Source organism: Panicum virgatum, chromosome 3N (genome assembly GCF_016808335.1).
Source record: "Panicum virgatum strain AP13 chromosome 3N, P.virgatum_v5, whole genome shotgun sequence".
NCBI lineage: Eukaryota > Viridiplantae > Streptophyta > Magnoliopsida > Poales > Poaceae > Panicum > Panicum virgatum.
The window spans coordinates 3,156,555-3,170,877 of NC_053147.1; the positions used below are offsets into that span (position 1 = coordinate 3,156,555).

The 14,323-nt window shown below is 51.3% G+C and overlaps 1 protein-coding gene and 1 long non-coding RNA gene across 3 annotated transcripts; both read right to left on the reverse strand.

The window, feature by feature from the left end:
• Positions 1–2,420: 2,420 nt before the first annotated feature.
• On the reverse strand, positions 2,421–4,527 carry LOC120663747 (amino acid permease 3-like). The gene is made up of 3 exons (XM_039942644.1): positions 3,727–4,527; positions 3,478–3,620; positions 2,421–3,388 (listed from the first exon to the last, which is right to left on the reverse strand). The coding sequence occupies exons 1-3, from the start codon at positions 4,379–4,381 to the stop codon at positions 2,753–2,755; spliced, it is 1,434 nt and encodes a 477-aa protein (XP_039798578.1). The 5' UTR covers positions 4,382–4,527; the 3' UTR covers positions 2,421–2,752.
• A 1,106-nt stretch (positions 4,528–5,633) lies between these two features.
• LOC120667324 lies at positions 5,634–6,712 on the reverse strand. Of its 2 annotated transcripts, XR_005672152.1 has the most exons (4): positions 6,530–6,711; positions 6,162–6,336; positions 6,018–6,086; positions 5,634–5,845 (listed from the first exon to the last, which is right to left on the reverse strand). It is a non-coding gene; the product is annotated as an uncharacterized LOC120667324 (long non-coding RNA). The 2 variants fall into 2 exon arrangements; XR_005672151.1 differs by having other exon boundaries at positions 6,162–6,712.
• Positions 6,713–14,323: the final 7,611 nt, after the last annotated feature.

Below are 14,323 nucleotides of genomic sequence, written 5' to 3' on the forward strand. Positions count from 1 at the left end.
CTCCAACAGCGAATTGAATTACTCCACCGGGAGTGTCAGATCCGAAAGGTGCGCTCCAAAGGGTCGTAGGACTCGGACCACCACCCACCGTTGGCTACTCTGCTCTTTTGCTATCTACTACTACTGGAGTAGGAGCTAGTTGTCACTGCTACTCCCAAGTACGTGCGGCGGCACATGCAATGGTGGCAGTGCGGTCTGGCTATCCCAGCTAGATAGACTAGTGTATGTCCTAGCGACAACGAGCGTTAACCTAGGCTACGAGAAAGGCGGAGAATGATCGGCCGTGCCGTTGCCATCGTCCCACTCTTTGTTGCTCCACCTCCAGTAGTCCACCACTTAGCTGCAATAGGAAACCCGCGCGCGTGCCTGCCGTCTGCTATAGATAGATAGAGCTCATAATAAAGCTAGCAGGTTGATGGCCTGGCTAGCTAGCTGTGGTAAAACCGTCTAAATTAATCTGGTTTAAATATACTAACCATCACCGTAAAAATAATATAGGCTAAAACAACTTTAAAAAATAGAGTAACCGGATAGTCTGTTAGGTAATATTTCGATGCAACCAATGGAAGTTCGTAAATATGACAACTTTCATGAAATATAAAAGTTACTTTCTTAATATAGCACGTATTAGAAAAGTTACTTTTTCTAACATTAAGTTGCATTTACGTAATTTTCATGGAGCACAATGTTATTTTCTTTAACACTAGAGCCTTCAGATTATTTTTAAGGTAAATATGATAACTTTTCTTTTTGGAATCTTGTGGGATTGGCCTTTCCATTTTACGAAAGTTTAAGGGCTCTCCATTTAATACTAAATAGAGAGGTCTGTCCATTCAGATTTTACCAAATTCTAAAGTGGATTTGCATGAAACAATATGAGACTGCTAATGTGTAGCAATGTACTTGTTGCCCTAACTGGATCTCTAGACTCGATCGAGAATCCCTACCAACTCGAACTATATGTTGTTTCCAATCGCAAGCAAGTCCCCACATGAACAAGACAAGTCGACAACGAAATCGACAAAACACACGGGGGCAAATTAAAGATCCCATACGCGGATTATGATTATATATTCCAACCTCTCCCGAACCGTCCGTTAATCCGGATGCTCTTTGGCCGGAAAAAGCAAGCATAATCCCCCTCGCTGCCAGAAAAGAAAGAACAAGAAGGAAAGGGGACCCAAGACGAAAGCAACATGTACAAAGGCATGGTCCAGGAGAGCTTCCGTTCCTGATGATCGACTGCATCCCGTCCGGCTCGTCTCACCACCCGTTTCCTCTTTGGACCCAGCCTTATCATCATCTATCCCTCTGTGTATACCTAAGATTCTCCACTTTCACATCGCCATGTTCCTCGACCGGCAGATTAATGGAAGCTGAATGATAGATGATTGCTTCCTGAGCCTTTGCCTGTGCCCGATGGCCTACTACCTAGCTATCTTCTTTGCTGCTGAGTTGACTACACCAGGATCGTCGAGCAGTGAAGTGTCTGAACATGCATGGATTTTATTCGAGATCAGTTCTTGTTGCTGTATCTTCTTGTTTTTTTTTTCAACGAACATATATTGTTGTCACTTCTGACTCCAGCGAGAGAGGGAAAAAAAAACTACGTACACAAACTCTGGAAATGGTATGCAAGCTGAAGCATTGCACTTGTTTGCGAATTAATAAAATTGTACCGGCCTTGTTTTTTTTTCCAACGGAATAATTAAAGGCCCTCTTTCGTGGAGGTATATGTTCCTGGCGCAAGTGGCTGGAGATATGTACAGTTGATAAAAAGGACGGAGAATTGGAAACGACCCATCAAGGGGGGGAAAAGAGCTAATTTCTCTCATATTGAAGTGCCCTTTTTCTAAAGGTTTTACATGGAATTCCTTTTCTAAAGGTTAGTTTCTCATTGAAGAGATGATACGAGAGACGGACAATTAATGAAGCCAAATTTTTGCTGGAACGTTTACAAGTTATAACTGAAATATTTTGAGGGTGTAGCCAACAGGGCCTGTCATCATCGATTTTTAGTAGAGCTACGCTGCATGTAAAAGGATTTAGGTTTAGAAACGCACATGGAACCCGCCCAGTCCCTCGTTTTTGAAATGAAAGTAGGCATGATATTTAGCATTCGATTTTAGAGAATCTCACTCGATATCTCCCACCTAAACAATTTTTAGGAAATTTTTAAATAAAAAAAATTAGAGCAATATACAAAAAGACATGTAGCATGGTGGTTATAAGAGTCTCAGTAGCATCTGAGGTTGTGGGTTCGACTCCTCATGAGAGCGAATATTTGAGAATTTAATGGTGTTGTGCTTTTAGTGGTAGACGACGTCGTTCCCATCGGTGGTAGCTTCATCAATCTCGAAGATTGCCGACTCAATGACTGAGTTATACTTTATAATCACAAAAAAGAAATTAGAGCGACATGCTTCATATGTAGACTTTTTTCTTCTTCTCTTTAGATAATTTTATCCGGTACACCAGGTTGCACAAAAAAATTACATAAATAGGACCTTGAAAGAAAAAAAAGAAAAAATCTAAAAACGGGAAAAGTTGTATTTTTACTCCAAACACCTCCTGCCATTCTGTTAGTTCACACCCCTTGTCCTTACAAGGAATGCGCCCAGCATGTGCACAAGGGCGCCTAATCCTTCACCTTAATAATTCTTTTCCATAAGGGCCTCATTGCAAATATCTCTCACGGTCAACGGTACGTGTTACCGCAATGAATGCTGCATGCACGTACGGCCAGCGACAATTAACTGCTGAACGGCCGGTAGACCTTGAGGGCGTCGATGACGTCGGCAATGGAACCGGCGGCGGCGGCGATGGAGACGATGAGGCAGCTGACGCTGAGCGTCTGGAGGCAGATCCATTTGGTGCTTCCCCGCGGCACCCGGCGCTGCTTGATGTACATCTCGACGGGGAAGTAGACGGTGAGCGGCCAGAAGGAGACGGCGCCGAGGAACCCGACAACATTGCCGAAGAAGGGGAGGAGCATGGCGACGACGGTGGTGACGCACACGAACACCGACCGCCACGTGAGGCGGAACACGCTGAGCGCGAAGGGGCCGACGCGAAGCTCCCGGGAAATGAAGGCGCTGTCCGGCCAGGCCGCGGCGGCGCGGCGCTCGACGAAGGCGAAGATGGGCTGGCAGAAGACCTGGTAGGCGCCGACGAGGTGTACGACGATGGCGATGTTGGCGACGTCGAGGAGCCAGAAGGGCTCGTAGAAGCCGAACCCGGTGAGGAGGTTGTCCGGCGCGTTGTCGCCGAACGCGGCGTACCCCATGCACCCGCACAGCATGTAGAAGATGGTCGTCGTCGCCACGCTCAGCCGTGTCGCCTTCTGCATCACCTTCGCCTCAGACGGCGGCGGCGCCTTGATGGTGTCCTGAAGAGTCGAAACAGAGCATCCTTGATTAGGAACAGGGCAATTGCATGTTACTGAAATCAGAGCAGAGCATAGAAGGATTTTCTTACTTGAATCTCGATGAGGATGTTGGAGAAGGAGTAGGCGAAGGCGATGTCGCCGAAGGCCTGCAGGCTGTGCCAGATCTTCTGCGTGGACGAGACATCGGCGCCGATGCTGATGCCGGTGAGGCTGCCCATGAATTTACCATTTGCTGCAATTCCACGGATTTAGCACCCGTCAGTAACTAAGTAAGAATCGATCGATCAATCATTTTAAAGACGAAATTTTTAAGCAGTCCGATTGAATGGTGAACTTACAGATGGTCTGTGCGATGCCGAGGGCGAGACCGATGGAAGAGTAGGTGAAGGACATGACGGCGGCGACGATGGATAGCCACCAAATCTGATCGAAGTCGGGTATCTGCGAGAAGAGGATCTGCACGATGCCGAAGAGGATCATGTAGGGGTTGCTGGAGCTCTTGCACGGGTCGCCGTGGCCGTTCTTGTGGAAGCACCCCGCCCTCCTGATGGCCTGCATGCTGATGGACGACGCGATGGTGTACCCGATGGCGACGCCGACGAGGTTGGCGTACTGTATCACGCCGCAGAACACCACCTTGGCGCCGCCGAGGTTGGAGCGCACGGCGTCCATGTAGGTGTAGTTGCGCTTGCCCGTCTCCGGGTCACCGGTGCGGTAGCACTCGGCGAGCAGCGTGGCCGTGTAGTAGGTGACGAACGCGAAGAGCAGCATGGCGGCGGGGCCGGCGACCCAGCCGAGCTGCGCGATGGCCCAGGCGAGCGAGAGCACGCCGGAGCCGATAACGGCTGTGATGATGTGGGCGCTGGCCGTCCAGAACGTGCCCTTGCGGCGGGGGCGGCCGTCGTCGTCAAGCCACTCGGCGGCGCCGGCGTTCCCGGCCTCCACCGACACCTCCATCGGCGGCACGTGCTTGGGGCCGTTGTGCGACGCCATGGACCACCACTGCCGAGCGGATGAGCAACCGAGCGCGGCTGCTGGAAGCGGGGAGCAAGCTGGGCTAGGGGATCGAGGCTGCTGATCGAGGCTGTGGTGTCCGGCGATTTAAGGGAGCGGTGGTGCGTGGTGGCGGAAGGGGAGAGTGGAGGCTTTATATAGAAGAAGACAGACAGCAGGGTAGGCAAGAGTTCTGTCTCTCGCCGCGGGAGCGCGTGGAGGCCGGTCAACGGCCGGCTCTCTCTCTCTCCTCTTTTTTTTTTGTTTGAAAAAATTGCTCATTTTGTCTTGAGCGGCAAAATAAAATAGAAATGAGTGTACACGACATCACTCTATCTTGCTTGCGCTGGCTTTCAACTGCTGGAGACGCCGCTGGTGAGGTCAGGTCATGGTGTGCTAAAAAATTTAAGATGCCCGGAGAAAGAAAAAAACAAGCGCTCGTGAGAGTGTGAGTTGTGAGACTCGTGACCTTTGGATGCATGTGGCTGTACAAGATGGTTTTGAGTTCATACTGCTGCGTCGTTCCATTAGGTGTAATACTCCCACTGATTTGGCTACTCAATCACATTCAATGCAATAATACACTGGAGAATCTGATTCTTCGAGTTTCTTTTGCCTTCCCAGCACACGCCAAAGCCTTCTGAATTATATGGGGGAAAGTATAGCTCTTTCAGTACACCAGTACAATGTAACTTGGCATTTGGAACTAAGCATTTTTCTTCTTCTGACAGCAAGATAATAGGGTTACAACTTAGCATTTGGAAGCCGAAACCATGCACCACAAAATCCCTTGTTTCTACCCATTCATTTGATCAGTTCTGTGTCATCTCATCCGGGTCACCAGGCCTTGGTTGCCCATCGCTGCGGTATGCGAAAAAGCACGGCCACAACCGTTTGCGGCCGCATGTTCTATCTGGTCCGTTCATTCCCGCTTTATTATTCGTGCTAGTCAACGTACCCCGATTCCCAGCTGCGATTCCTCTTCCTCCCATTCAGCTGGTAGCTTGTGTGTATTCCGGGTTCCTCCATTCCTTCTCTCTCTCCCTTCTCTAAGGCCTGTTTAGTTCCCACCCCATAAACCCCGTAAACACAAAAAAAACATCACATCGAATATTTCAACACATGCATGGAATACTAAATGAAGTTTATTTATACATTTTTTGCATGGATGGACTGTAAATCGCGAGACGAATTTAATGAGCCTACTTAATCCAGTGGCAGCCGTCATATTTCGAATCAGTGGAAGCAAAAATAACTAGAACTGCTAAAATTTTAACTGAAAAATCAGCTGAAACAGTGATCAACAGTTCTGGTCTGAAAATGATTTGAAGTGCTGACAACTTTGAAAAAGTTCTGAAATTCAAAAGTGAATCAGTGAAAATATAGACATTATTTTCAGCCTATATTTCTCAGCAGTAACAGCAGCACATTCCTTAATGCTCAGTGATGTCAAGTTTGAAAAGCCTGCAAAGTTAGAAGGTTATCAATAATTGTTGGAAAGAAAAATTTGGAACAGGACCTATGAAAATATAGGCATTATAAGATAAGTAAACAGTAACGACGTGCATGAATGTGATAGTACTACAGTAATCGCATTGACAAATTTGAATAATATAGGAGTCCAAAGATTCAGAACCTGTTGAATCCTGAGGGAGCTGAGCTTTTTTCTCACCAAATAAACAACTTTGTAAAAGAGATGTATAACCTGAAAAGCGAAATGTAGTTACAAATACACAATAGCTACCTGTATAAAGAAACATCCAGTAGTCAATTGGCTTACCTATGAATCCATTCGATACTTGTTCTCTCTGAGATGCAGATCTGGATCTGTTCGAATAATTCCCATATAGAACCAACGAACTTCCGTCAAGCTCGGTAGGGTTTAAGATTTTTGTGGTTTTTTTCCTACGGATCTGGTTCTGGCATTTTCGTCTGTTCACCAGCTAGGTTTGGAGCTTCCATACGTCGGCAATGGCGGCCGTCAGAATGAGGGAGAGAGAAACGGACACACAGTCAGTCAAACAGCGAGAGAGAAAGAGACACACACATTGTTAGAGATAGAGAGAGAGAGAGAGCAGGGTGGAGGAGAGGTGCACGGCGGCGAGATTCAGCGAGCAAGCAGAGGAGCGAAGATGCCGATAAGAATACCTTCAGGAGACTAATCTCGTCGATCTCGTTGCGACATTGCCGAGTTGTTGCTATGGTTGGCGGAACCTGCTGCCGTCGTCAATGGTCTCCGTCGCCAATGCCGGCCGTCGGGAGGAAGAGAAAAGAAGTGGTCTAGCTGCGAAAGACAGGTCTCCAATGCCTGATTCCAAGTTGCCAAATATCTACTTGATTCCCACTGTCTGCAGTACGTCTAGAAGCACATGGTACTGGGAATTGAAGGACCGGGAATGAAGCGAGAAGAGTGCGGAGGACTCAGTTGACCACGCACGAATCTTGAAACCGTCTGCGCCGACCGATACTGTTTGCGGCCGCAAACGGTTGGGAAGATACTGGGTTGTGCTGTATGTGTTGGCTCGCTCTCTGCAGCTGAGCGCCTGAGCTTCAAGCGGGAACGTGAAATTGGTAGTTGTCGCTTCTTGATTGCAGTTATTTTGGCTGCCTCGCAGTCCAAAGTCTCTGGCATACGAGTCACTGAAGCGGTAAAACCCATGTCACACAGCAAACTCACAAACGTGTTGCAATTTACGAGCCTGTTTGGCAGAGCTCCGGCTCTTCCAAAAACAGCTCCGGCTCCGGCTTCTCTGGTGCAGCGGCTTCTGTGGTGGAGCTGAAGCCGTTTTGTAAAACGTTTGGCAAAACAGCTTCACCTGTTGGATTGCGGTTGTAAAATATCTAAATTGCCCTTCTCTTTTTTTCCTTTTCTTTTATTTCTTTTTTTCTTCTCTCATTTCCTTTTCCTTTTTCTTTTTCTTTTTTTCCCTCCTCTCCTCTTATCCATGTGCTCCCCTCCCCGTCTGCATCTGGTCATCTCCTTCCTCATGCGAGTCACGCCCCCTCTGTCTAGGCCCTCTGCGCCTCCAACCCCGTTCTCCACAGTGCTCTCCGCCGGCGTCCAGGAAGCACGCCGCCGCCCCCAAGACCGGAGGCCGGGACGCCGGCCCATATCCATCCCGCCGGTCGCTCGGCGTCCCACGCCGCCGGCCGCTCGGCCTTCGGAGCAGCAGCTGCTGTTGGCCCTGCCCCCGCGCGCCTCGTGCTGCCCCCGCGGCGAGCTCCCATCGGCCTTCCTTCCATGTTCTCTCGCCGACTCGCCCCGCCGCGCCTCAGGCTGCCACCGCCACGGCGAGCTCCCACCGGCCATCCTCCTCTCCGCGAGCCGTGCCCCTGCGGCGGCCGGCCGTCGGCCGCATGCCCGTCGGGGGCAGGGCTGGCATTTGACCCTGAGACCCGCGAGGGGCGGCTCCCCCTCGACCCCCGTCCGCTAACCGGTAGCGGAACCCCCGTAGGGGCTGCCCTTCGGGCCTTGCTACGCCTATTTTCTCTTTCTCTTTGTCATCACTTGAACCTAAAAGCCTGAGAATGATCATCTTAACAATCATATTAGTCCAAGTGTTGTGTTGTCATTCGATCACCAAAATCACTCGAAATGGCATAAATGGTGTCATGTTCGTTACAGAGCCATATCATGGGCTATGTGATAATTGATGGCAGTCTTATTCAGAGAATATTTTTTTTCGCACGCTATAATAATGTTAGAGGATATCTTAAACAATTTGCCCTTTGCACTTTTACAGTGTACCCAAAGCATCTCCATCTTTTCATTAAAAAAAAAGCATCTCCATCTAGCGCATACTTTTTTTTTCTTCTGGATACTCTAGGCAAATGGCAGGATGGTGGAAGTTTGTTAAACACGTGGCCTTGCTGTTCCCGTCTTGCTCGTTTGGCTTTGGAATAAAATCGGCACTTGAGAATCATATTTTTGTCTTATTGCCGATGTGGAGGATTGAAAATATAGATGCCGCATTTGAAAACCAAATTTCTCCTTTTTTTTCTTCCCAAGTTTGAAGGTCATAGTTTCTGAGGTACTGACAGGATAAGTAGGATTGTAACAACACTTTTTTGGCTTGGTCATTATGCCCATCCCAAATAAGACTATCATTTATTTTTTTTTGAAACTTAAGGCAGAAGATGTACCCCTCAATTAAGACAAAAGAATATAATATACAAGAAGCTTAGCTACCTGGGAAGCAAAGGTATCCCATGGGCTAACCACCCCACGCGACACCGCTTATTACAACACGACGCACCGCCATGAGTCATTATTACCGAGCATGGCCGCCAAGCTGCCAGCAGCTCCGACTTCCCATAGCGGACTACACACAATACCCCTCCCCCCCGGGTCCGAAGCTAATGGTCACCACCTTCCAATCCCGAACCCTTGCCCTGCATCATAGCCACGACGATAATCCGAATGCGACACCTTCAGAAAGGGAGTGACGCTAATGGCGCCGCCATCGCCAAGGCTTTCGCCCAAGAACCCTCTAGTATGGACGCCAGATTACGAAGCCAGATCCCCTGCCAGTCTTCACCACCATTGCCGCTATCCTGCTGCCCCACAGAAGCCCCTTCACAGGGGTGTCCACACGCCGGCTGCCCACAGCAGCCGCACAGCTATGTCGGCCGCCACCCCCTTTGATCAGGCCACACAAAGCTGGACTTGACTAAGCCGCTCACATCAGATCGCCGCACGTCGAGGCCGCCACTGACCATCAATGTCGCCACTGACACCCGCCGATGTCCCCTCCTCCTTATCGTCGCTACAAGCTCCTCATGGCTTGCAAGGTGAAGAGCATGGAGCGACGCCTGACGCAACCATTGCATGTGGGCCCATGAATGCCTCACAACCCTATCACAACACGCCGTCTCGTTGGCAGTTGGATCACCACGCAGATCAGACCTCGAGGGTGTCGGATCCACCCTCCAGGGCACCGGATCTAGCGCCCTAAGAGCAACTCTAGTAGGGAGAGCAAATGAGATTCCATTTAAAGATTTAGTTGGTGGATATCAAAAATCATGGCTGCAATTTTAGAAGGCCTTCCAAATTTCTCCCCCACCCCCTCAATTTGGTGGCCCTCTATTTGGGCTGCCAATCATGGGCCCCACTTCTTTTTTTTCTCTTTCCTTCTTCCATGCGTTCCCCCCTAGCGCAGTGCCCGTTCCCGATCCCGCCACGCCGCCACCCGACCGCCTCCAGTCTGCCTCCTCCTCGGAGCCAAACCTGTTGTCCTTGACGGCGCCGTCGAGGTCATCCCCGCCGACCCCCGCGGCAGGGGAGACGTGCACGCGCACGCGCGCGCCGCCGGTGGTGAACCTCCAGCTGTGGCGGTCCTTGGCGATGACAGTAAAGGTGGCAGGCGTGCCGGCGTTGCCGGCTGTGATTCCGGGCCCGCAGCGGAGCACTTGGACGGGTCGACCGGGCCGAGCGGGGCGGGAGCGTCGTCGTCGGAGCCGGGGGAGGCTGGCTCGTCCGGGGAAGGCAGGGCGGGGTCAGGTTTCTGGTCGTCGTCGCCGGACCCGGCGGCGAGCGCCTTGAAGGTCGCTTCGAAGGCAGCCTTAGCGGCGGCGACGGTCTCGGCCTCGGACTTGAGCTTGGCCTCCTTGGCCTGGCACACCCAGATGGCCGCCAACCTCTACCTCTCGCTCTCCGATGCCGAGGCGGCGCGCCTGCTCGACTCGCTCTGCCTCGGCTCCCACGCCGTGCGCGCGCTCGTCCCCGGCGACGACGCGCGCCTCCTTGTGCTCGTGCTCACCGAGAAGCACGACGCGCTCAACCGCGTCGCCGCCGTGGCCACGAGCCTCGGACGGCGGTGCACCGTCTCCGCGCTCATGTGCTTCGACAACGTCTACGCCGACCTCCTCGCCGGCTGCTCCGACGCTGTCGCCTCGCCCTCTGAAGCCGCCTCGCTCGTGCGCAAGCTCGACTGCCTCGCCGCCGCCACCGCCGCGTTCTATGCCGAGCTCCACTGGACAGCGGCGGTGGGGCGGGCAGGAGCAGACGGGCGCAGCGGCGCGGGCGCGGATGCCCGGACACGGCGGCGCGGGCAGCGCCAGGCACACGACGCGTGGGCGAGTGTCACTGGAAAGTGGAGATGAACAGGTGGGGCCCAGTTGTCAGTTGGGAAAATAGAAGACCAATTTACTCAGCCTGCTGGAGTGAAGGCTCATAGTTGGGTGAGTAAAATTTAAAAGTAGGCTTCTAAATGAGAATTTGCTCACCCAAATTTAGCAGTTCCACTGGAGTTGCTCTAAACAGTCATTGTCTCTGCGCTCGCCGCCACCGGCTCCACCTCCCACCGCCGTTGCAGCCCTCCTACGGCCGATTGCACTCACGGCTCCTAGCCGCGAGGCCGGCTGATCGGGCCCGAGGAGCCAAAAACGGCCGCGGGCAGCCAAGGTGGAGGCGGCGCGGGCATTGGTTTCCCAGCTTATTTCCTCTGATGCTTTTGGTGCCTGCGCATTAAACTATCATCTATGAATAGAGGGAGTAACTCAAGTGGAGCTTGACAGGATATGTGTGCGCACGTCTCACTTTCACCACCTTCACTTCGGGTCGGCTATGTGCGCAGCCCTTTTAATTTCTTCCATCCCCGCGCTTTGTAGGCGCTCTTTGTGGATTGAAAATGTGCAGCTTCTCATGATTATTAGCTGGATAACTAAGTGATTATGCTATACTACTAGCTATGCTGCACGAGGGTGAGTGAAAGTGAGCACTAAACCTGAACCTGATTATATTAGATCACTAACATATATACAGAGAATCCGCACGTTTGTTTCGTCGAACACACTGGCAATCTCTGATCTGTCTGCTGTCGTCATATATAGTATATACAGCACATCTTCCAGTGGCGTTACGGGTTCCTTAACGCTGGTTGGGTTAGTACTTATACAATTAATTGCCTTCTTAATTAGGTAGCATACCCACACACACAGTATGCATGTCATATAGTACATGTGGCAAAAATACAGGGGCCAGCAAATTAAAGTGGCAAAATGCCCATCGATCTCAATTTGCAATGTTTATTTTGACAGTAGAAACTAACATAATGTTACAAAGAATATTTGTCACGTGCCTATACGTAGCAATTAACACGGATCGGACGCGCATACCGTTTCGACCCCACGACACTAGCTAGCGTGTGGGACAACCTTCGGAGGGGGATAGATCGAGCCGATTGCTATAGCTCCATCATGTGGCTGCCATCAGGCTGTGGTTGAGAGATCACATCAGCAGCAGCAGATGCGGATAAGTTAGTGATTACTCATTCTGTTCCAAATTATAAATCATATTTTCAAAATTTTGGAGAGTCAAACCATCATCTCAAAGTTTGACCAAAATTACAGAGAGAAATATAAAGATTTATGATATCAAATAGATATACTATGTATAACTAACAAAGAATCTAGTGATACTTAATTGGTATCATAAATGTTATTATCTTGTTATATAAATTTGATCAAATTTAAAAAATTGTAACTCTCCAAAATTCTTAAAATGATTTATAATTTAGAATAGAGGGAGTAGTATAAGCAGTGATCGAGCTGGTACTCCACTGCATGCACCGATCTTGAGGTACTTATTGACAAGTCAAGAACGGCAGTCAACGCAACTTGATCCTTTGACGATCCGATCCTCTCCTGCAGTGTCAACGCGCTGCCACTGCACTGCCATCATTGTAGCTAGTAAGGCAGTAGTCGTCGTCAGTCAACGCGCTGCTGAGCTGAGGTTGAAAGCAAGTCAAACTGTGCGGGGGTGTGGGGGGCGAGCTACTGTGTCTGCATCGATCGCCAAATTAATTCCTTTTTGCAGTGGCCAATAAGCTGTCTGGCGCCGGCCGCCTGCAAATAAGCAGTAGAGTGTTCTGGATTAAGCTTTGGAAAATAAATTAACGAACGAAAGAAGAAAAGTTGGGAGCATCTGGAACCGTCACGTGCCAATTAGCAGGGCCCTGGATCGAGCTATAGCACGCGCGTGTGAATGTGATGCGCGTCGATGGCGAGCTAGGTGAGCTGAGTGTGCTCCCGGATGCAAGGCAAGAAGAACAAGTAGGTACTCAGCTGGAGTAATAGGCAACGCGCAGACAGGCAGAGGCAGGCACATCAGTCCCCACTCCCCACTCGGTGCAAGGTGGGTGCGGTGCCGACAGGGTAGGGAGATCGTCGGAGCTAGACCTCCGATCCCCGAGCAAGTGGCGGCCGGCGGACGCGCCAGACAAGCCAAGTGGATCGGCGCGGCGGTCAAGGACCGTCCATCGCGCGCCGGCCTACCACCAGCGTCACCCTCACCCGCCCCGCCGCCTGCATCGATATCGGGGCGCCACGACGCGCCTCTATCCGCTCAGCATCGCATCGCATCCGGCGGAAACGCACATGCTGGACACGCTTCTTTCTTCTTCCTACCACTTCCTCATTCTGTCCCTGTCTCTACCCTTCATCCGGATTCAAACGCCACTCATGGATCGGATGCGGCGGCAGTCGGCACGGCACGCCTTCATCGCCGCCGCAGTGGAACACGGCCACCTTGCAGATGCGGTCATATCCACGCCCATGCACTTCAGGAGGACGAGGAGGAAGACGAAAGGACCGTCTTCAACTTGGTGCTCGCCCGTCTTCCCCACCTAATGATAAATTTACCATCGCCCGTACGCAAGAAAAGTCACAGTCGACATGGCCCACGCTCATGTGATCCGATCCCCCCTTCCTCCTCTATCTCTTTTTCTTTCACCTTCACAGGATCTAGATTCAGGCGAGCGTTGGGGGAGCTCTGTCCCCCAGGCGAGCGGCGCAGCGGCAGCGCTAGGGAAGCGGCACGGTGGGGAGGCGCGGCGGGCCGGCAACGGCGAGGAGCAGAGGCGACGCGGCAAGCCGGTGGCGAGGAGGAGGCGCCGCCACCGGCAGTTTGTTTTTTTTTTCTTTTTATAATATGAACAAAAATTTTCTACCTCAATTTTTTTGATGTAGTTTTTTCAATTTATTTTTGCACAAATTTGTCTCGTTAATTTTTTCCTATCTCTTCAAAAAAAATTTGAAAATTTTTCCATCTCTCTCAAATTTTTTCTTAAATTTTTTTTATCTCTCTAAATTTTTTCTTGAAATTTTTTTATCTCTCTACATTTTTTCTTGAATTTTTTTTAATTTTTTTATTAGAAAATGACAAAACATTACTAAAAAAGTAACGGTCTGAAAATCAACCATAGGGAACTCTTCCCTATGGTCGACCGTAAACTAGCATATCCCTCTTCCCCATGCTATCCTGCTAAGGATGGCCTTAACCAAGTTATTCTCCAGTTTTCGAGTCAAATCGCTACACGCGGCAGCGCCCCCCTCCCCACCCCATTGCTCTCGCATGCGACACGGGGGCGACACTGCACCACCGTCCGCCACCCTCCCCTATATCGTCTCCGGTAGCCGCCGCCGCCGGCCCGTGGTTCAGCCGAAGTCGGCTCAGCTCGCTCCCTCGCCCACTCCCCTCTCACTCCCTCCCCCTCCCTCCTCCCTCCGGCCTCCAAACCTCACTCCTCCTCCTCTACCGTCAACCGTCGGGCCAGATCCGCCCTCTACATGTCGGATCTGGGTCCATCAGGCTAGATTTGTGGCTGCCCTCTGGTGCGGGCGCTCCGGCAGCTCGGTTTGTGTGGGGCGCGTAGCCACCGTTGTTGGGTCGCCGCCGCCCACCCTGGGTGCTGCCCCCGGGAGGCTCGTGGGGACTCATGGTCGCCGACCCGGTTATTATGCCTCACTGATGCTCTCGGGTGACCGAGGTCCGTGGTCGCGCCGCGCTCATCGTCATCGGTCGACATGGTGGGTTGTCGGCCTCCAGTGTTCTTGGCGGTTGCTTCTACACCCTACTGGCCACCCTTTCTGGTGGCGGTCTGGACGGGGTGCCGACCGGCAGGCTCTCCTGTGTTGTGGCTGCATTCATTGGCCTTCAGCTCG

What these genes read in the sequence shown, in the direction of transcription:
- LOC120663747 (XM_039942644.1), bottom strand. Translation starts at nt 4,381, where the DNA reads ATGGCGTCGCACAACGGCCCCAAGCACGTGCCGCCGATGGAGGTGTCG. An exon ending in CGGCATCGCACAGACCATCT is followed by an intron (nt 3,621 to 3,726) that starts GTAAGTTCACCA and finishes GTGGAATTGCAG; the next exon opens with CAAATGGTAAATTCATGGGC. An exon ending in ACATCCTCATCGAGATTCAA is followed by an intron (nt 3,389 to 3,477) that starts GTAAGAAAATCC and finishes TCGACTCTTCAG; the next exon opens with GACACCATCAAGGCGCCGCC.